The 22,627-nt window shown below is 44.7% G+C and overlaps 1 protein-coding gene across 4 annotated transcripts in view; it reads left to right on the forward strand.

Annotated features, from left to right (window-relative positions):
• The window catches only part of ITGB2 (integrin subunit beta 2), a 137,501-nt gene extending 115,885 nt beyond the window's left edge, over positions 1 to 21,616 (forward strand). For all 4 annotated transcript variants that reach the window (XM_044303259.1, XM_044303256.1, XM_044303255.1 and 1 more), the window contains 4 exons: positions 4,139 to 4,352; positions 6,821 to 7,029; positions 10,844 to 11,010; positions 20,354 to 21,616. In XM_044303259.1, coding sequence (XP_044159194.1) covers positions 4,139 to 4,352; positions 6,821 to 7,029; positions 10,844 to 11,010; positions 20,354 to 20,419 — 656 coding nt within the window. In that variant the 3' untranslated portion in view covers positions 20,420 to 21,616. The remainder of the gene's footprint in view (positions 1 to 4,138; positions 4,353 to 6,820; positions 7,030 to 10,843; positions 11,011 to 20,353) is intronic.
• The last annotated feature ends 1,011 nt before the right edge of the window (positions 21,617 to 22,627 follow it).

Consider the following 22,627-nt stretch of genomic DNA (forward strand, 5'->3'; position numbering starts at 1 on the left):
ACTGCCAACTACCCTATAGCCTTGCACTTCCTGTAACCTGTTCTATATATAGATCTTTAGTACCAGCACCACCTAGGGGTGACTGGGTATGTCTACATGCAAGGTGTAAACATCCTGTTAAAAGGAATTACAGCAATATAAATACATAATATAACATGAATTCTGCAAATACCCCTATATATACAGGGCCCCACTACTACTACGGAGTGGGACACTGCATCAGCAAATATCAATAGAGGTGTATCTTCAACCCGTAGAGGACTCTCACCGTACATGTACGGTGCTGGTGGACGTGACTTAAGGACCAGCCGGCATATTAACCCCTTGTAAGCCACGGTCAAAGATGACAAAGCTGACCATGGCATGCAGAGGGTTCGCGTAGAGTACGGGTGCCCTCTGCTTCCCCATCGGGTAAAAAATGTGTTTTTCATAATAAAAAAATTAATAAAGTAAAAGTCAAGTTAAAAAAATATATATTCCCAAAATAAAACACATAAAATTGTAAGGAAAAATAGAAAAAAACAAGAAAACCAGGCATATTGGGTATTGCCGCAACAACTGGCTCTACAAAATATCACATGATCCATCCCCTTACCTAAACGCAGTCGAAATAATATAATAAAAACTGTGCTAAAACAATTTTTTTTGTCAACTTACACCATAAAAAGTGCAACACCAAGCGATCAAAAAGGCATATGCCACCCAAAATAGTACCAATCAAACTGTCACCTCATCCCGCAAGCAATGAGCCCCTACATAAAACAATCGGGCAAAAAATAAAAAAACTATGGCTCTCAGAATATGGAGACACTAAAACATGATTTTTTTTTTGTTTCAAAAATGCTTTTATTGTGTTAAAAGTGTAACAACCAGGCCTATTAAAATATCACATGACCTAACAGTAAAAAATAAAAACTGTGTCAAAAAGCCATTTTTTATCATCTTACATCACAAAAAGTGTAATACCAAGCGATCAAAAAGTAATATGCACCCTGAAATAGTACCAATCAAACCATCATCTCATCCCGAAAAAATGTAGTCCCTACATAAGATAGTCGCCCAAAAAAATAAAAACTATGGCTTTCAGAATATGGATATTTGGTATTGTCGCGTTCATAACAACTTGCTCTATAAAAATAGCACATGATCTAACCTGTCAGATGAACATTGTAAATAAAAAATAAAAACGGTGCCAAAACAGCTATTATTTGCTACCTTGCCTCACAAAAAGTTTAATATAGAGCAACCAAAAATCATATGCACCCTAAAATAGTACCAACAAAGCTGCCACCTTATCCTGTAGTTTCCAAAATGGTGTCACTTTTTTGGAGCTTCTACTCAAGGGGTGCATCAGGGGGTCCTCAAATGTGACATGGCAACTTAAATTATCCCAGTGAAATCTGCCCTCCAAAAACCACATTGCGCTTCTTTCCTTCTGCGCCCTGCCGTGTGCCCGTACAGCAGTTTACGTTCACAAATGGGGTGTTTCTGTAAACAACAGAATAAGGGTATTAAATATTGAGTTTTGTTTGGCTGTTAACCCTTGCTTTGTTACTGGAAAAAATTGATTAAAATGGAAAATCTGCCAAAAAAGTGAAATTCTGAAATTTCATCTTCATTTTCCTTTAATTCTTGTGGAATACCTAAAGCAGTGATGCTTAACCTGCGGCCCTCCAGCTGTTGCAAAACTACAACTCCCAGCATTCCCAGACAGTCTAAAGCTATCAGCCTACAGCAGGGCATGATGGGAAATGTAGTTTTACAACAGCTGGAGGCCACAGGTTGAGCATCCCTGACCTAAAAGGATTAACAAAGTTTGTAAAATCAGTTTTGAATACCTTGAGGGGAATCAGTTTTGAATACCTTGAGGGGTGTAGTTTCTAAAATTGGGTAATTTTTTTGTGGTTTCTATTATGTAAGCCCCACAAAGTGACTTCAGACCTGAACTGGTCCTGAAAAAGTGGGTTTTAGAACGTTTCAGAAAAATTTCAAGATTTGCTTCTAAACTTCTAAGCCTTCTAACGTCTCCAAAAAATAAAATGATCCAAACATAAAGTAGACATGTTGTACAAGAAGACATGGTAAATGTAAAGTAATAACTATTATATGATGTATCACTATCTGCTTTGAAAGCAGAGAAATTAAAATTTGGAAAGTTGCAATTTTTTTTATTTTTATTTTTTTTAAATTTGGGGTTTTTTTTCATAAAAATGAAAAATATTGACAGACATTTACCACTATCATGAAGTACAGTGTGTCACAAGAAAACAATCTCAGAATGGCTTGAATAAGTAAAAGCGATCCAAAGTTATTACCACATAAATTTACCATTTACAAAAAGAACAGCCTGGTCCTGAAGGGGTTAAGGTTCTGGGTCCCGATGCAAAATCTGTAACAGGACTCCATTTACAATCCAACTTTTGAAGCCTTCAGCACTTAGCTCATGAAGGGAGTCACATGTTGTGAGCTAGCTTTCTGGGTATATAAGATGTGTGATACACACATATCACTCGTTGCTGTCATGGGTAAAAAGGGTGATTTACTAGACCTGCAAAAAGGGATGATTATTGGCTTTCTGGTGACACTATTTCCAACATTGGTTGGAAGAACATGATTAAGACTTCTAAGTCCTACCTTGGCCCTCTAATTTCCCAGACTTTAACCTAATTGAGCATCTGTGGGACCACCTCAATCATAGTGTTCTCTCTATGGATCCTCTCCCACTCACCCTCCAGCAGCTGTGGGATGCACAGCAGTCAGCATGGCTCATACCTGTGACAACCTACCAGGACCTTAGTCACTCCTCGCCCATCTAGATGCTGTCCATGCTGCACACGGCGGTTACTCTAGATATTATCTGGTGGTTATCATAATAGCATGACTCGACTGTGTATAATACTGGTATCTTCCATTATGGCAAAAGGGACTTTAGGCCTCCTCAGACACCAGGGCATGGATGCAACCATTACATCTGTACTACTTGAAGCTTCACCCCTGGGAAGCGAGTCCAATCTCATCTCATAAACTGGACAGGGAGATTCTGTACAAATAAAAAAAATACAGGCGATTATGGCGCTTTACTAGTATTTTTTTTCCCAAGGACATTTTAATACTTGCCATGTGATACTTTACAGTAAATTATAATATTATTTGTCAAGTAATGTGGGTACAAACATATTTGTAATTGTAATGTAATTTATAGAATGTAGTTCTCTAGCAAAAGTGAGAGGAACTCTACACCCTTTATTATATAGGAGAAAAGTGATAAGTGCTTAGGTCTCTTTCGAGGCCAGGGATGTCACATTCATTGGTAACATGGCCTAGGCGCAGCTCAGCCCCATTGAAGTGAATGAGGCTGAGCTGCAATAACAAGCACAGCCGCTATACAATGTATGGCGCAGTGCTTGGTATGCTGCGAGCAGGCCGCGCTGCTCACCAAAGCTATGGTGGGAGGTGTCGGGAGTCGGACCTCCGCCGATCTCATATTGATGACCTATCCTGAGGATAGACCATCAATATAAAAATCGACCGTCTGTTCTGGGTGTCCATCAGCAGCCATGCCGGAGTTCCATTAAAGGTACATACCTTCCTCTCCTCTCCTGCCCCTAGAGGGTGGGTGGGTAAAAGGGAGGGGGGTCATTAGCTTAACACAGCACATGGAACGCCCATGACACAGGTGATAATGAATACTCTTGATTATTATGCATATATATATTAGTCTATGTGGCATTTAGGAACAGGCACCCCTGAGGAAGCCAGCAGAGCCTGGCGATACGCGTTGGGCTTTCTTCCTGACCACCACGCATACCCCCACTATGTCATCCAAATGATAAGTATTTTAGGCCTGAGGCAATCACCTCACCTAGCCTCATTGGTGGTGCACCCTTGTTTACAGTAGCAAACCAGGTCTACGGCATGCAGAGTGAGCTGAGAAATTGGAGTCTCATAGCAAAGAAGCTCTGACACATATTGCAGTGTGATATGAAATTAATATTATTAAGAGGGGATTTTTGTTTTTTATAATTACCTGCTGCTGTATTCACACTTATGATATTGCTTGCAGCATTAACTGTCTAGTCCTAACGAGACAATGCTGGAGCTACCTGTTTAGTCTAACATGTTGCCTTTTATTTCACAGGAGAGTGTAACTGTGGCGTCTGCAATTGTTTTGATGGCTATGATGGGACTGAATGTCAGTGCAAAAAATCTACAGATAGGTGTACGGATAATGGGAGCATATGCAGTGGCCGGGGGAATTGTATATGCAATCAGTGTCAATGCAATGCAAGTGGTTATATAACACCATTTTGCAAGACTTGTCCTGGATGCCCTTCCCCATGTCCACGTTTTGGGTAAGCATGTAACAATATTGCGTTGCAGATAATTTTTAGCATTTTTAGGAAACTATGGAATTTAACTAAAAACACAAAACAATAGCCTGAGTGACAACCAACATGGCAACCATTATGTTTCCCATAAGGAATGGGAGAAGTAATGGCCATTGTTGTAGTTACAACCCATGTCTCCCAGATGAGATAGAGAATGTCTAGATATTTACTCTGGTGACTGCAGATGAAGCCAACGGCTCCACTTCCGGGTGGGATAACGTCAACTGCGCGTGCGCTCATTAATCTTTGCTGCTCGGCAAGCTGCAAAAGACAGGGTGAGCTCACTCCTTGTTTTGCAAACCAGTGCGTCTAAGGCTGAGTTCACATGGGCGACATTTCCGTGCGGATGCAATGTGTGAGGTGAACGCATTGCACCCACACTAAATCTGGACCCATTCATTTCTATGGGACTGTGCACATGAGCGGTGATTTTCACGCATCACTTATGCGTTGTGTGAAAATTGCAGCATGCTCTATATTGTGCGTTTATCACACGACGCAGGCCCCAAGCAAGTGCGGATGTGGTGCGATTTTCACGCATGGTTGCTAAGAAGACAGGTAAGGGAAAATAATAGCATTCTTTAATACAGAATGCTTAGTAGAAGGTCAATTGAGGGTTAAAAAATATAAAAAAATTTACTCACCTCCTCCTCTTTGCGTAGTTGCCAATCTCTTCTTACTACTTTAATCGTGAGCTGCCGGCTAAAGGACCGGTGGTGACGTCACATCACATGGTCCAATCACATGGTCCATCACCGTGGTAATGGATCATGTGATTGGACCATGTGATGAACTCAGTGACGTCACCACAGGTCCTTTGACAGGTCCTGAATAAAGAACAGGAGACCGGCAGCTAAGCGATCAATTTTAGGAGGTGAGTTAATTTATTTTTATTTTTTAACCCTCAATTGACCTTGTACTAAGCATTCTGTATTAAAGAATGCTATTATTTTCCCGTATAACCATGTTATAAGGGAAAATAATTACATCTACACAACACCGAACCCAAACCTGAACTTCAGTGAAGAAGTTCAGATCTGGGTACCACATTCAGTTTTTTATTACGCGGGTGCAAAACGCATTGCACCCGCGCGATATAAACTGAACAACTGAACGCAATCGCAGTCAAAACTGACTGCAATTGCGTACCTACTCGCGCGGGTTTGCCGCAGTGCACCCGGAACGCATCCTGAACAAATCCGTCACGCCCGTGTGAACCCAGCCTAAGGGGAGCGGCGTGTTTGTAGCCGTGCTCAAACTGCAAGTCTGCAAACCTAGATAGAAATGGAGGCAACCCATCTTAGCCACCTTCTAGGATGGCTTTCCAGAGGCCATCTTGATACATTCCCGGAGATACTCTATAATAATCTTTTGCCGCTGCAATGTGACTGCTTCCTAGTCAATTGCCAAACACTGAATGCTGGTCTCCAGCAAAGACATGTTGACATGGGCATGTAACCACTGCAGTCAGTCACGTGCCTGTGTTGATATGTTGGTTATGTGTGTGCTTTATGGAAGCAGCTGTGAATAGAAGCTAATTCACAGAGATATGTTATATTAGGAAGCGACAGAGGAGATGTACAGAGCTTTATCAATGTATATAGGCGTATTTCTGGCACAGATTGCTGCCCTAAGGTTCTTTGCGGCGCAATCTGCAACTTTTCGCAGCTCACGCCAGGTCTAAAAAAGTCGGTGTGGCAGGGCCAGGGAAAGAGCCTCTTTTAGGCGTGTAGGGAGCTGGTATAGATTTAGAAGCGGCGGTGGATCCGCCAAAGATAAGTAGAGGACGGTGCCTCTACATAACTTCGGCGGATCCACCACCAGCGCAGGAGCTTATTAAGACCGGCGTCTAAAATGCCAGTCTTAATAAATGACCCCCATAGTGTTGCTATCCTACCTGATCTGTGCCTTCACTGCTTTTTCTGTCCCAGTCTAAACAGAAACGTTGACAAGTGAGCTACAAAAAATGAGAAGCGTTAACCACCAATATTTTTTACAGAAATATGTTTATAAAAAATACAAAAAAGACTTTATTTCAATTTCAAACTATTAAACTACTGTAAATAGGACCTTCCATGTACTTCTCTACTGTCCGGGGACCTTCAACATGGGAGGGCCAAGTTTCTCACAGTCCTCTATATGAGCTGAACGATGAGTCAACCTACACAACTGCCTGCACTAATCTCGCAGATCGGTGATGGGCAGAGAGAGAACTGTGCAGACGCACTGCTCCCTCATTGATCTCCGTAAGAAGGCAGTCAGGGAGGTCTGGCACTGCTGGATCCCCCTGACTGTGGATTGTAAGAGGAAGGAACTTTTTAGCAAGGTTTTTTCTTGCTAAAAAGTGCATCTTGCAGTCAGAAAAATACAATATGTGGAGTTGCTATTTTCATTATCAAACATCTTAAAAGCTTGACCTTTCCATTCGATAGGCCCTGTGTTGAATGTTATATAAAGCAAGAAGGGCAGAATCCTGAGAACTGCACGCGTATTTGTTCTGGAGCCAGAGTCACACCAGTGGAGCAGGTGACAGAGGAACCATTCTGCAGGGAGAAAGATTCGGACAACTGTTGGATGCAGTATTACATATATGAACTGGATGGCGTGAACAACTTCTACATAAAATATAACCCAAAAAGAGGTAACATAAAATTCTAGCTCTACCCTTGTAAAGAATGTATTAAATAATTGCAGAAATGGTTATTCCCACATATGGTGTTATTGTAACTGCTTCTCTCCAAGGATTTGCAATCCCTAATCTTCAATAGCTGTCAGCCAGACTCCCTCCCTCTCTCCTGACCCCTTATACACATACAAGCTAATCGTGTATCTGTTTTTATTGGGGAGAGAGGAGAAGGCCAATGCCAGACACCATTGGTGGGGGCCTTTCTCTTGGGGCACAAAAGTATTGGGTGTTAAAATTCTACGTGACCGATCCTTCTTTCCCCCGATGGAGTCAGGAGCTTCCCATATACTTTAGATTGTTGGCCAGCATCACCAAAAATCTCTGCTTGTGCCTGTGCGCCAAGCCAGGATCTTAAAAGTGTAGTAGACAGCCCGATTTAATGGCCAATCGTCTGCTCGCTAGCGGAGGAGACCACTTCAATTACATGCAGTGAACTCCTCCTCAGTGTAGGGAGGATTGATCGTTTTACCATTGCTCTTCCCTATACTGAATCATTGGTTGCCAGCAGCAGATTGTGATTACACAACACGATCTGCCGCCTGCAAACAATAATTGTTTAACCTGTCAAAAGATTTGGATTGAAAGATGAACGAGCATTGGGCAATTGGCGGTAGTATAAGACTGCGAGATGATCACTAACAAGCATTACTACGAACGTTCGTTAGCGATCATCTGGCAAAAAATCAGCAAGTGTAATTCACCCTTTACAGGGTCAGTAGCAAATACACCAGCGATCCCAGATATGTCATCCAGAGCTATAAACATCAGCTGGATGTGATCCTGCTTTATGATATAACCCTGTTTGCACTCATCTATCTGTACGTGTTAACCCCAGCTAGTCAATGACTTTGTTTCCTGCTCTTATCTCATTTAGGCAAGCGACATGTTCTTGTTGTGACTTCGTGCCATATCTTGCAAACCACTATTAATCTAACATATTCTTGCTTTCATAATCCAACTAAGCTATCCTTTTGTAAGTTGACACAAGGATTGATTAGGTGCAATCTCAACCCATCAGATCCAATTGTTTCCCCAAGATAAGCGCCACCAAAGGTGCCTGGTAACTCATCCTGCACTCATGATAGATATAACGATAATTTATAAAAAACTGTTTATAAGGGAGTCAGTCTGTCCTATAGTTATCTCCTGCCCATGCCAAAATATACCTAAAACATTCTTTCAGATCCGTCTCAATGTCTACTTGAGAAATATTCCCTAGAGTCCTTAAAGGTGTTGGCTCATCTCAGACACTGATGACATATAGCTATATGCAATCAATGTCAGGTAGATGCGGATCCCGGAGGCTTCTATCTCCAGAATGGGCCCCCCAAAGTGAATGCAGAGCAGACGTGCATGCGGGGCCATTCTCCATTAACCACTTTGGGACTTCCATAGCGATTAATGTAGAGCACATCATGTATGCACAGTGTGCTTTCCTTCACTTTGGGAGTTCTTTTCTGGTCATAGGTGCAGGTTCCACCTCTAGGATCCACTCCTTCCTGACATCAATTGCATATCCTAGTGATATACCATTGATGTGTGAGATGAGCCAACCCCTTCAATGCAAATATGAATCCGTATTTTTCGCCCAGTAAGGTGTACCTGCCCATATAGGTGCACCTAGGTTTTAGAGGAGGAATAGAAGAAACAAATATTTTCATTAGACCTCAGATCAGACCACCAGTCAGGCCCCCTGTGTTAATTAGACCTCAAATTAGACCCCTTAATCAAACCCCCAATGTTAATAAGACCCCAATCAGACCTCGGATCAGATCCCCAATGTTAATAAGACCCCCAGTCAGACCTCAGATCAGTCCCCAATGTTGATAAGACCCCCAATCAGACCTCAGATCAGATCCCTAATGTTAATAAGACCCCCAATCAGACCTCAGATCAGTCCCCAATGTTAGATCTTAGACCAGACTCCCCATGTGAAAAGTACACCCATTCTGATAGAACCCCCAATGTGAATAACCTCAAATAAGACCTCAGATCAGAGCCCCAATGTGAATAAGACTCCCCCATTCATACCTTAGATCAGACCCCTATGTCAATCATAACAGACAAAAAATAGACAAATCAACTTACCCCTCCTGCTCCAGATGCCGCTGCCACTCCTGAGATTCGGCACTCTTCCTGCCGCGCTGTGCTGTGACCCGACATCACACAGCGTGAGGCTGACATCCTCACACTGTGCACAGATCACAGCACAGCATGAGGAGCCTGCAGGAGAAGATCAGGAAGTGGTGAGTACAGAGCCCAGGGAGTGCTGCATACACTGCTCCCTGGTCCTACTGTGCTAATGAGCACTACCATAATGGAAGTTGCTGATGGCGGCCCTCCGTTTTCCATCACACCTTCAGCCGATGCTCATTCAGTACACTGGAGTGATCTCACATCAGGCTGCAACTGGGCATCACAGGACAGATCAGACATGTCGTCTCTAGCTGATGTCACCTTATCACACCACGTTTGGCAGGAGTTTTCCAGAACCCTACTATCACTATCAAAACATCACTATAATTAGTGCCATCTACTGAGAATACACCCCTTCCAGAGGCCACTGACTCGCATTAATTGCTAGTGAAAGACAGCCATCTGCATCACCATGACTAGTGAGCAGCCTGCTGGAGCTCTCTATGCTCAGCGGCAGGGGCGTAACTATAGGGGAAGTAGGGGAAGCGGCTGCTTTGGGGCCCTGAGCCAGAAGGGGCCCATCCAGGAGGAGGAGGACTAAAAGATTTTGTCAGGGCCCCCTCAACAGTATTACACAATGAAATTATATACAGTGACAGTATAGACAATGTAGAAAACGGAAGTAACAGCTGCCTGCCTGGTCTGAGAGAGCGATCTTTACTAGCCACAGGAATGGGGGCGGCCTGAAAGGAAGGGGTTGCGAAAAAATTACTGGACTAGGGGGGGCCCCATTCAAAAATTTGCTGTGGGGCCCAGTAATTTCTAGCTACGCCACTGCTCAGCGGTATTTGTCTGGCATATTTGCCAGGTTGCGGCTGGACCTCTTCATGCAGCTTCCGGCAATGCCCTGCCGTAGAAACCTGCCAGATCTCTCAAACACTAGAGTGAAACTAGCCTAGTGGCTCTGTCTTTTTTCATTGTCAGTTTCCAGCAGTTTGTGTCGTGTGTTGTGTTGCATGCAGGACTTTTTCTCCTGTCAAAAATAACTGATGTCTGATGGAACTGACATAAACTGACACAACCTGATGCAAACTGAAGCTCAAAAAAGACAAATCCGTTTTTAATTTTTCTGTTCTTCTGACGGATCAGAAGAACAGAAAGCTCAACGCAGATGTGAACTCGGCCTAAACTACTTGTCCCACTTCTTTCCTAACAAATGAGTTACACAACCTGTATATGGGAAAAAAGACACAGAAAAATGTAATGATTTTATTGCCCCAAACAACCTCTTTGGTAGGATGGGTACTAGTCACCCCCCACTTATTGTCCTAAACGTCTTGCATGATCTGAGGAAGGGATGTGAGACTCTGAAAGACGTTATCATTGGATGTTTCATTCATCTTTAGTAAAGGCATTTTGATGCACATTGTTCTTCACCTGATGTAATCTTTAGCTACATGGTACAGGTGTCACAGTGTCCCGAATATTTTGTTGTGTCAATCATTCTTTCATTGGTTTTGCCACTGAGTAGTCTGTGGAGATAATAAGACTGTCTTTCAGATCAGTCTTACATCCTGCATGAGAAATATTCTCCAGTAACCCATCCAATAACCTTTTAAAATTGTATTCACAGAATGCCCTGAAGGACCCAACATTATTGCCATTGTAGGAGGTACTGTTGGAGGTGTCCTTCTAATCGGACTGTTGAGTCTTTTCATTTGGAAATTAATCACATATTTGCAAGACAAAAAAGAATATCAGCGCTTCGAGACAGAAAGGCAGCAAGCCAAGTGGAACAAGGTAACATATCTCTCAAATCTGCCCAAGAACCATAAACCAATAATGTTAAGAAATATATACTGTACCTCTCAGTGTGGATAACTAGATCAGTGGCATATTATGTGGCCTAAAGTCCTCAAGCTGTTCCCCAAACTCGGGCCCCACTCTTTCTTTAACACTGCCAGGCCACACTGGAGTCGATGTAGATGCTCCCCAAATATTTTTTTAATGCTGTACCACCCATAAATAACCCCACTTAAGGAACTACACCCCTCACATTCTTCAAAACTGAATAAAGAAGCTTTGTTTAACCCTTTAGCTGTCCCACAGGAATTAAAGCAAAATGGGGGTGAAATTTTTTTAAAATTTTTTTTTTGCCGATTTTGCATCTTAATACTTTTTTCCCTATGATACAGCAAGCGTTAAAAGCAAAACAAACCTCAAGGCTCAGCAAGGCTCAATAGGGAAGCAGCATCATGCAGCGTTTGGAGGGTAGAATTAGCTGGAATAGGTTTCAGATGCCATGTCTCATTTGAAGAGACCCTGAGATTCCCCTATAGTGGACAGTCCCAAAAAGTGACCCCATTTTGGATAATATATCCCTCAAGGAATTTTTTTGAGGGGTATAGTATGCACTTTAACCCACCGGGGGCTTTATATAATTTAGAAACACTTGGCTGGGAAAATTAAAAATTATATTTTTTCTAATAAAATGTTACATTTTCACAAGAGGTAACAGGAGAAATAGCACCCCACCATTTCTTAGCCATTTTCTCTTGAACATGGCAACACTATGTATGTGATTGTAATTGCTGTATGGGCACACTGCAGCTCTCAGAAGGGAAGGAGTGTCATATGGCTTTTGGAGGACAGATTTCACTGGAATGGTTTTCAAGCACCATGTTGCATTTCAAGAGACCCTGAGGTACACCATACAGTGGAAACCCCCAAAAAGTGACCCCATTTTGGAGACTACACCCCTCAATAAATTTAACGAGGGCAGTAGTCGGCATTTTGACACCATAGGTGTTCTCCAGAAATGAATGTGTAACGGATGGTGAAAAGTGAATATGTAAGCTATGAGGAGAATATCAGAATTTAATAAGGTGGTAAAATGACAGGGTACATTAAGGATAAAATTAATAATCCATGGATGAGTGGTACACTGTGAAACAAGCCTTCATGCACAGGCTAGGTTTTTCAGGGCACATTTAACAGTGATAAATTGTGTCCTTTCGTATCCCCTTTTGGAACACACTGTGCATCTTTTTTGTTCCTTCCCTTCCTTGCTGTTTGGGCGACTTCATTAGGGAAATGTTGCCCTGGTACAATACGGGCAGAATCTCTTCCAGAAGTACTGGGGCACTCCCCTTTCTGGATTCCAAAAATAAGGGCCTGGATCACTACCTCTTGAGAATGAACACATATTCCTATTTGACCACGGCTTCTTCGGGGTTAAATGTCTGTGTAACGGACCGTTTCAGCAGACAAGGGGTTAAAGTCCGTTTAGGCGATATGCCCCTTTCCGAGAGACAGGCACAGCTACTGCAGAACACCAACCTCCCGAACTGGATACAAAATAGCACTCCAAACTGGAACCTCGCAAATAGCTGTCAGTCGACGAACAGGAAAAGGATCCAATCAGCTTACACTCCTGGCAATCAGTCTCTAACAGCATACAGGGAATCCCCCCAATAACGAGACAAGGCTCCGGTCTTGAGGGTCAGCAGTGATCTGACTGTACTTCAAGTACAGCCTCTTTTATTGATAAAAACCAAACATAGTACTGCCCACAGGGTTTTGAAATCCAACCAATCAGTAATTCACAACACACACAATGTAAATACAGCTACCAATCGTTCCCGCCCCCTAGAGGACCAGAAGGGAGACTGCGACACAGAGCAGATACAACATATCCCCACAATGCATCATGGTTTCCTCCTCTCTGCCTGGGAGACGACCGAAGACAATCCAATTATCTCTCAGGACAAAGGGGAGATCACCAATACACATGTGGAGACAACAGGACAGGAATCACCACCCAAACACACAATGGCACACCCCCACAGCAAACACAGACATTTAACATATCCCCAGATAGCTCAAGTCTGAGTGCATATCATTAGGTGAATGGCACTCAGAATACACGAATACAATACTATTAGCTATCTGGGTGCCCTCACATAACATACAATTTAACCGAACGCATAATAACATAAAATACAATTCTATAGACAGATTTAAGCTGTGCGGCCGGTCTGTTTTCTCCTTTAAAGTTACTATGGGCCATAATCCTGAGGCAAGAGGCTTTTAAACAGTCCTCTCCAAAACCCAGTGGCGAGGTTGGTTTCGCCACACATCTCCCCCCCCCCAGGGAAGACTAACCAGACACCTGACCTCACGCCGGTCGGTACCTGAGTTAGTCTGGCAGCCCACCCACAACTCAATACTGGACCTGTAGAATTTAGTAGGCTGTCTCTGTCCAGTGAATCCACCAAGGTTATATTGGTAGCTGGTACTCCCGGTCTCTGAGTTGCTCCCTGGCTTGGAGTGGAGATTGCTTTGTGGGCAGGGATCAGCGGTACTCTGCCCTGGTGCCAGCGTTACCACGGAAGAAGCCTGGATGGAGTCTGGTTGTTGGAGGGGGAAACTGACTGTCTGGGGGACAGGACCGACTGTCCCTACCCCCTGTGCTGTAAGTGCAGAGACCACGGTCCCATCTGCACAGTTGTGGGGCTTACTGTCTCCCCCTGGTGCGTTAAGCTGCCGCTGGGGAGAGGGGGTAACGAGCTCCTCTCCCATACATACTTCCAGCCGCTGGGGAGGGCGACCGACCGCCTCCGCTCCCAATACAGTGTCCTGCTGCTGGGGAAAGGAGACTGGGCTCTCTATTCCCTGTAGGACACTCTGCCGCTGGGGGACAGGACCGACTGTCTCTGCCCCCTGTAACTCCGTCTGCCGCTGGGGAATGGAGACTCGGCTCCCAATTCCCAAAAAATCATGCTGCTGCTGGGGGGCAGGAACAACTACCTCTGCCCCCTGTAACTCAGCCTGCCGCTGGGGAGGGAGGACGTTGCTCTCCTCTCCCTGCATTTCACACTGCCTTCCCGGCATATCACTTTGCTGCTGGGGGGCAGGAACAACTACCTCTGCCCCCTGTAACTCAGCCTGCCGCTGGGGAATGGAGACTAGGCTCCCAATTCCCTGCAGGACCGGTGGAGAGACCTTGGTCCCATCTCTACCGGCCACCTGGGGTCCTTCCCAGTAACACTCTACAATATCTGCCCAGCTGAATGGGTCTGGATCTGGGTCTGTCACCTTACCGTCCTGCTGAGCCTTCTCAATGGAGTGGAAGAGATCTCGGTAGTCCTGCTCCAGTTCCCACTCCAGGGTTGCTAGGTGAGCCAGGTCTTTCTCTACTTCATGGGGGTCATCCCACTCATGCCTAGCCTCCCTCTCATAGAAAATGTCCTGAAGTCTGGACTGTGCAGGGCTCCCGAAGTCAGGCTCTGCAAAGGACTCCCATAACAAGCCAGGACCATCAAACTCCTCTCCCTCTGGCTTGTCATGCTCAGCTGTCCAGGGTATAAACTGTGCCACATACCACCAAAGCGCCTGGTAGGCATCCTCCAGCCATAGCTCCTGCCATACCCGGTGCTGTAGTTCTATCACCCATTCCTCCAGGGGCTGCTCTCCCAGGAAGGACATCCGCAGGGCCACTTGCTTCTGCAACCGCTGCTCTTCACTGGGGAGACTCTCACCTCGCTGGTATTGTACATTATCCAGGGCCTGGTACCAGATGCCTTTCCTTAATGCATCCCGGCCATCCAGGTCCTCCTCCTCGTATAACACTGCTGGTTCCATCCTGGTGCTTTTAGGGTCGCTGTACTGGGACATGCGTTGCCCTTAAATTGTAGAATCCAAAGAAATGGTGTCTCCTGTAGCTGTCCTTCTGGCTGTAGGAACGATCCCACTGCTTGCCACCAATGTAACGGCACCGTTTCAGCAGACAAGGGGTTAAAGTCCGTTTAGGCGATATGCCCCTTTCCGAGAGACAGGCACAGCTACTGCAGAACACCAACCTCCCGAACTGGATACAAAATAGCACTCCAAACTGGAACCTCGCAAATAGCTGTCAGTCGACGAACAGGAAAAGGATCCAATCAGCTTACACTCCTGGCAATCAGTCTCTAACAGCATACAGGGAATCCCCCCAATAACGAGACAAGGCTCCGTCTTGAGGGTCAGCAGTGATCTGACTGTACTTCAAGTACAGCCTCTTTTATTGATAAAAACCAAACATAGTACTGCCCACAGGGTTTTGAAATCCAACCAATCAGTAATTCACAACACACACAATGTAAATACAGCAACCAATCGTTCCCGCCCCCTAGAGGACCAGAAGGGAGACTGCGACACAGAGCAGATACAACATATCCCCACAATGCATCATGGTTTCCTCCTCTCTGCCTGGGAGACGACCGAAGACAATCCAATTATCTCTCAGGACAAAGGGGAGATCACCAATACACATGTGGAGACAACAGGACAGGAATCACCACCCAAACACACAATGGCACACCCCCACAGCAAACACAGACATTTAACATATCCCCAGATAGCTCAAGTCTGAGTGCATATCATTAGGTGAATGGCACTCAGAATACACGAATACAATACTATTAGCTATCTGGGTGCCCTCACATAACATACAATTTAACCGAACGCATAATAACATAAAATACAATTCTATAGACAGATTTAAGCTGTGCGGCCGGTCTGTTTTCTCCTTTAAAGTTACTATGGGCCATAATCCTGAGGCAAGAGGCTTTTAAACAGTCCTCTCCAAAACCCAGTGGCGAGGTTGGTTTCGCCACAGTCTGCAATCGTCATTTTTGCCGGTCACAGACGTTAGCCCTAAGGCCCCTTTCATTTTTATAATTTTCCCTTAAAGGGGTTGTCCGGGTTCAGAGCTGAACCCGGACATACCCTTATTTTCACCCCGGCAGCCCTCCTGAGCCTGGCATCGGAGCATCTCATGCTCCGATGCGCTCCAGTGCCCTGCGCTAGATCGCGCAGGGCACCGGCTCTTGTGTTTTCAATAACACACTGCCGGGCGGTAACTTCCGCCCAGCAGTGTGTTCGGTGACGTCACCGGCTCTGAGGGGCGGGCTTTAGCTCTGCCCTAGCCGTTTTACTGGCTAGGGCAGAGCCAAATCCCGCCCATCAGTGCCGGTGACGTCACCGGGCTGCCTGTCAGCCCCATAGAGAGCCCGGTATGTCACCGGAACTCAGAAAAATGCCTTTGCCCTGCGCGATTTAGCGCAGGGCAAAGGAGAGCATCGGAGCATGAACTGCTCCGATGCTCATGTCAGGGGGGCTGGCGGGGGGAAAATGGAGGTATGTCCAGGTTCAGCTCTGAACCTGGACAACCCCTTTAAAACATGGTTATGAGGGAAAATAATAGCATTCTTAATACAGAATGCTTAGTAAAATGTCCATTGAGGGGTTAAAAATAAAAAACTAATTTAACTCACCCCATCCACTTGATGGCGTAGCGGATCTCCTCTTCTCTCTACTTTCTTCAGGACCTGGCTAAAGGACCTTGGTGATGGACCATGTGATGAGCACAGTGATGTCATAAGAAGGTCCTTTAGCCAGGTCCTGAAGAAAGTAGAAAGAAGAAGAGATCCGCAACGCGATCAAGTGGATGGGGTGAGTTAAATTTGTTTATTATTTTTAACCCCTCAATGGACATTTTACTAAGCATTCTGAATTAAGAATGCTATTATTTTCCCTTATAACTATGTTATAAGGGAAAATAATAAAGATCAGGTCCCTATCCCGATCATCTCCTAGCAACCATGTGTGAAAATTGCACCGCATTCGCACTTGCTTGCGATTTTCACACAGCCCCATTCACTTCTATGGGGCCTGCGTTACGTGAAAAACGCACATTATAGAGCTTGCTGCGATTTTCACGCAACGCCACATGGCTTCCACCACTCTATAATCATGAAGGGGATAGTTGCTGTCCTGTACAGCACCAATCACTGACACCTCCATCTGTGCCCAACTGCAGCCACCTCACTAGCTTTTACAGTGAGGAAGCTGCGATTGGCCGGTCAGCACCGTGTAATTACACACTGTGACTGGTTTCCGTAGCACTGTACATATATGGCGCAATGCGGTAACTCCTTGACTGCTACGTGTACATATACAGCGTATGTTGAGAATGGGTTAAAGCTTGAAAATGGCTCTGTATGAGCTGAATCGAGGAGAGCAGGAAAGTCTACTATCACTTGGTGGTGGGGGAACGTCATGCAGCTACACATGGTCAGTGTCTGCACAGCCAACCTGTTTAAAATGGACCTGTTACCTCTCCTGAAATGTCTGTTTTAGTGACTATTTCCGTCCCCCGTGTAATAACAGCTCTGGAGCATCTATTCTTATGACTCTATGTTGTGCAGTTATCCTGTTATTCCTACTAGAAGTTTATAAATTCATTGACAACAGTCCCCAACTGATGTGCACAGTCTAAGGCCTCATGCACACGACAGTATTTTTTCACGGTCCGCAAAACGGGGTTCCGTTGTTCCGTGATCCGTGTCCGTTTTTGTTTCCATGTGTCTTCTTTGATTTTTGGAGGATCACCAGACATGAAGTCAAGTCAAGTCAAGTTTGCCTTGCAAATGATAGGAAAAAAAACGGACACGGATCACTGACGCTGATGCCAATCTTGTGTGCCTCCGTGTTTTTTCACGGACCCATTCACTTGAATGGGTCCGCAAACTGCTGTCCGTGAAAAAAATAGGACAGGTCATATTTTTTTCACGGACTGGAAACACGGATCACAGACACGGATGACAAACGGTGCATTTTCCGAATTTTCAACGGACCCATTGAAAGTCGATGGGTCCGCAGAAAATCACGGAAAACGGAACAACGGACACGGAACACAACAATGGTCGTGTCCATGAGGCCTTAGGGCCGTTTCACACGAGCGGATGCCGTGCGCGGCATCCACTCCTTGCGCGGCATCCGCTCCGTGAAAGAGTGCCAAGACCCGATGCAGACTGCAGAGGCACGGAGCATTGACATGACTGATAATGCTCCGTGCCTCTCTGTGTCCTCTTTACTACGAAATCACAGTGACAACTGTGATTTCGTAGTAAAGAGGTCACAGAGAGGCTCGGAGCATTATCAGTCATGTTACTGCTCCGTGCCTCTGCAGTCTGCATCGGGTCTTGGCACTCTTTCACGGAGCGGATGCCACGCACGGCATCCGCTCGTGTGAAACGGCCCTAATACTAACAGCGCTGATTTTGGCACACTATGCAGGGACACATCCCTAACTGGAAACACCCAGTTGACAACACATTCACTAACTTCTAGTAGGAATAAATGAGGACTGACAACACCACCATACTAAGGCATAAGAAAAGATGATGCAGACTGGCCATTTAATGTGTACAGACATGTTAGGATTGGTGACTGGCCCTCTTTATAGAAGTTCTGGAATCTCTCCTTCTGCAGTTACGTAGTCTGACACGGATGGACACTTTGGGCCCCAGTCAGCCCATCAAAAAACCCTTATCATAATCTGCCACTGATCTAGATGCCTCCTGCTTTGTATGAGAAGACCACTTTTTCCTACCATATGTTTGCAAGCAGAGCTGAATCTTCTCATTGCACACGAACATTGTTTGTTTCTGTGTCCATTCCGGTTTTTTTTTTCAGATAGGATGCGGACCCACTCATTTCAATGGGTCCACAAAAAATGTGGACAGCACACCGTGTGCTTTCCGCATCAGTATGTCCGTTCCATAGCCCCGCAAACAAAATAGAACATGTCCTATTCTAGTCCGTTTTAGGCATTGTTACAATGGATCTGCAAAACCAAACAGATGGCATACGAATATCATCAGTTTTTTGTTTTTTTTTGCAGATCTGCAATTTGCAGACAGCAAAACACATACGGTCGTGTGCATGTAGCCTTATAATGTAAAAGGGCTGGTCCAGGCTACAGATATGTATTACATCCCCAGGGTAGGATAGTCCGCCACCTGGCTCTCTCACTCATCAGCCTTTTCAGGCAGCCGCTATGCCGGAAACTATGCAGTGTACAGAGCTGAACCAGAAGGTTCTGTCCACTCTGTAGTTCCCAGCGCAGGTGTACTGCAGCGCCCATGTGCGTTCCGCAATTTGCGGAATGGAGCGGACAACCATTGATATAACTGCCTATTCTTGTCTGCAAATTTTTTTTTTTGCAGACCACGGAACGGATGCAGACAGTACACGGAGTGCTGTCCGCATCTTTTGCGGCCCCATTGAAGTGAATGGGTCCGCATCCAATCCGCAAAAACTGCGGCTCGGATGCGGACTAAAACAACGGTCGTGTGCATGAGGCCATACACATTAGACACACGATCTCCTGTGGATTTCAACAGGTCCAAACCCTTGTTTTTATGGAAGAAAAGCCGCTGACAGGTGGATCTAGTAGCCGTTTATTCCTCTGTCCCCACTGAAATAAATATGAACCTTTTTTCTGGATCAAATAACTTTTTATTGATTTTTTTTTTTACAGTAAAAATACATACATACAAAACCAAGAACAATCCTTAACCAACCCCCAACCTCCCCCCCCCCCATCCTCACTTACAGACGTGTGCAGTCCAGACCAGAGATGGTCGAGACTGTATAAGTAGGCACACTTAGGTAGGCCAGCCGAGTGTGCATATTTATGGTGAAATGCATGACTGCTTCATGACTGCACATTCAAAGTGTATGGGACTAATGGAGGCAGCCAAGTATGGGTGCTGAGGACTCCCCTACTAGTGATCAGTGGGAGTCAGAGATTTATCACCCGTCCTGTGGATAGGTGAAAAACTTAATTTGTCCTTCAAGAAGGCAGCCCCATTAACAGGACCACTGGGGCCCCCGTCGATCACTAGAACAAGGGGCCCCTGTTCCCCCATTTGACAGACATACATTCTTATCCACCACTCCATTCAATTGTATGGGACTGCTGGTGATAGCGAAGTACAAGTGTTCTGCTACTCTAGTCAAATGGAACACCTACACCATGTCTTATAAAGGACTTTCCCCATTATAAGAACGTATCCCCCCCCCCCCCCCCCCCCCCCACAGGATAGAGGATAGGTGCCTGATCAGTGAGGGACATCAGACACCTATCCCCTGTCCCTATCCTGTGGATAATATCTTGTAAATGGACAACCCCTTTAAGGATAAGTAGCAGCGCATAGATGACAAGTATTAAGATTCTTTACATGCATGATATTTTGTGATATATTGTGCCACTATTATACTATATGAATTATTTTACCATTTTCTTTTTATTTAGAGTGAAAATCCCATATTTACAACTGCCACCACCACCGTAAAAAATCCGAACTTCGATGGAGAATGATTCTGTATCGAAGAGCAAGCACGAAAGAATGATTTATCACCTGTCTATTTCAAAGATGTATATATGTTTTTTGTTTTTTTGGTATAGCGCTTTTATCACCTAAAGTGAATGTCCACCTTTTAACACCTTATTGCTTTTAACTTCAATGTTATGCGCTGATTTATACACCTCTAGAGATGTTGAATAGGCATTTTCTTTTACAAAGCTCTCCTTCGCCTACATAGATAATAAAGTTAAAGAGCACCTGTCAGCAGGACCAACCCTATTAAAGCAGCCACACGGCTTGTTAGTGTTGATCCTTCTGAATAAAATGATGCATGTTTTGTGAAAATCAATTGTGGCATTCCCAAGGATAAAAGCCTGTTATCTCTTATGCAAATGAGGGCTCTTGTGCATTGAGGGGTGGAGTCTAGTCCCTCGCTGTACCGCACTTTTCCGGTGCTAGCCCTCGGTGCACTGAGGCCATCATTTGCATGAAGAATAAAAGCATTATTTTTACTTGGTATTGCTGCAACCGATTTTCACAAGATAGATTTTAATCAACAGGATCAAGTATACCAGGCAGTATGGCTAGTTTAATAGGGTTGAGTCTGCTGACAGGTGCTTTTTGAATTGCAAAAAATATTAGATGCCTGCGGCTGACACTAGAGGGAGCCTAGCAGCTTACTATATTTTATTAATGAGTTCAATGTATAAATAGCATTCCTTTAGCTCCGAGCTCCCCCTAGTGGTAGCAGCAGAAAGACAACATTTTGCCATTTAAAGTGTGTCTGTTAGTTCTCCTTTGCCACCAAATCTGAGGCCAGTGAAGAATAGGGTGTGAAGAATAGAAGCTGAGCTTGGGAATATATCATTTTATATGTTCTGATATATAAGTAGATATTTTCATGTTAAAGGGGTTGTCTGAGATACCATACTTTCTTTTTTCACCAATCCATTCTCTGTGACGCTGGTCTTCCTGCCGCTGCTTGTTTACAGACTGCAGCAGTGATTTGCTATAGAAAGAGGCAAGAAAAGCATAATTTTTTTATTTTACATCATTCAAGGGCTTGTCTGAAATGTTTTATTATCTTAGACAATCCCTTTAAAGGGCATCTGTCAGCAGATTTGTCCCTATGACACTGGCTAATCTGCTACATGTGCTCTTGGCAGCTAAAGACATCTGTGTTGGTCCCATGGTCATATGTGTCCATATTGCTGAGAAAAATGATGTTTTATTATATGCAAATGAGCTCCTCTGGATAGGTCATCAGTATCTGATTGGTGGGGGTCTGATATCCGAGACTCCCGCCGATCAGCTGTTTGAGAAGTCAGCGGGGCTTCTGTAAGTGCTGCGGCCTTCTCGCAGCTTACCAAGCACAGCGCTGTACATTGTATAGTGGCTGTGCTTGGTATTGCAGCTCAGCCCCCTTCACTTCAATAGGGTTGAGCTGCACCTAGGCCATGTGACCAATGAAACTGTCATCACCCAGCCTAGAGAAAGCAGAGAGACGGCCATGGCACTACGGCGAGCGCTGCTGCCTTCTCAAACAGCTGATCAGCAGAGGTCCCGGGTGTTGAGGATAGGTCATCAGTACTTAAAGAGGTTATCCCATGACTAATGTAAAACGTGAAAATCATATAGTACATGACAGTCTCTCTCTAACAAAACTAGAACCAGCCCTGTATCTCATAGATCCAGAGATCTCCCCATTCATTGCTCCTATTGTCCTGCTTGATTTATATCAAGCTGGCAGCCCAAGGGGAGTGTGTCTTTCCTCATGGGGTGTTTCTTTTTTCTGCAGCTCTCTCCCAATCACAGCTCAGGAGGCACTAGAAGGATGAAACTGAGCATGTGCGGCCATCTCAGTGAGCCGGTCAAAGAAAAAAATGAACAGCAGGTGGCGCTATACAGATACCTTTTATTGAATAACTCAGTGTCTATACTAAATATTTAATTACATACAATTACAAAAGTATTGAGATCCTGGTGCTGGTTTGAAAACTGTAGAATATTTTTCATGGGACAACCCCTTTAATTGTCAGAAAACCCCTTTCATTTCCACTCCCTAGAAACCGTATTCCATGGATCTGGCTGAAATAATAATGACAATCTGTTACTTTAAAGGGGTTATCTGGTAATTTATATAGATGACCTATCCTCAGTATAGGTCATCAATATCATATTGGCAAGGGTCAGACACCCGTTACCCTCGTCGATCAGCTGTT

This window comes from Bufo gargarizans, chromosome 8 (genome assembly GCF_014858855.1).
Source record: "Bufo gargarizans isolate SCDJY-AF-19 chromosome 8, ASM1485885v1, whole genome shotgun sequence".
Taxonomy (NCBI): domain Eukaryota; kingdom Metazoa; phylum Chordata; class Amphibia; order Anura; family Bufonidae; genus Bufo; species Bufo gargarizans.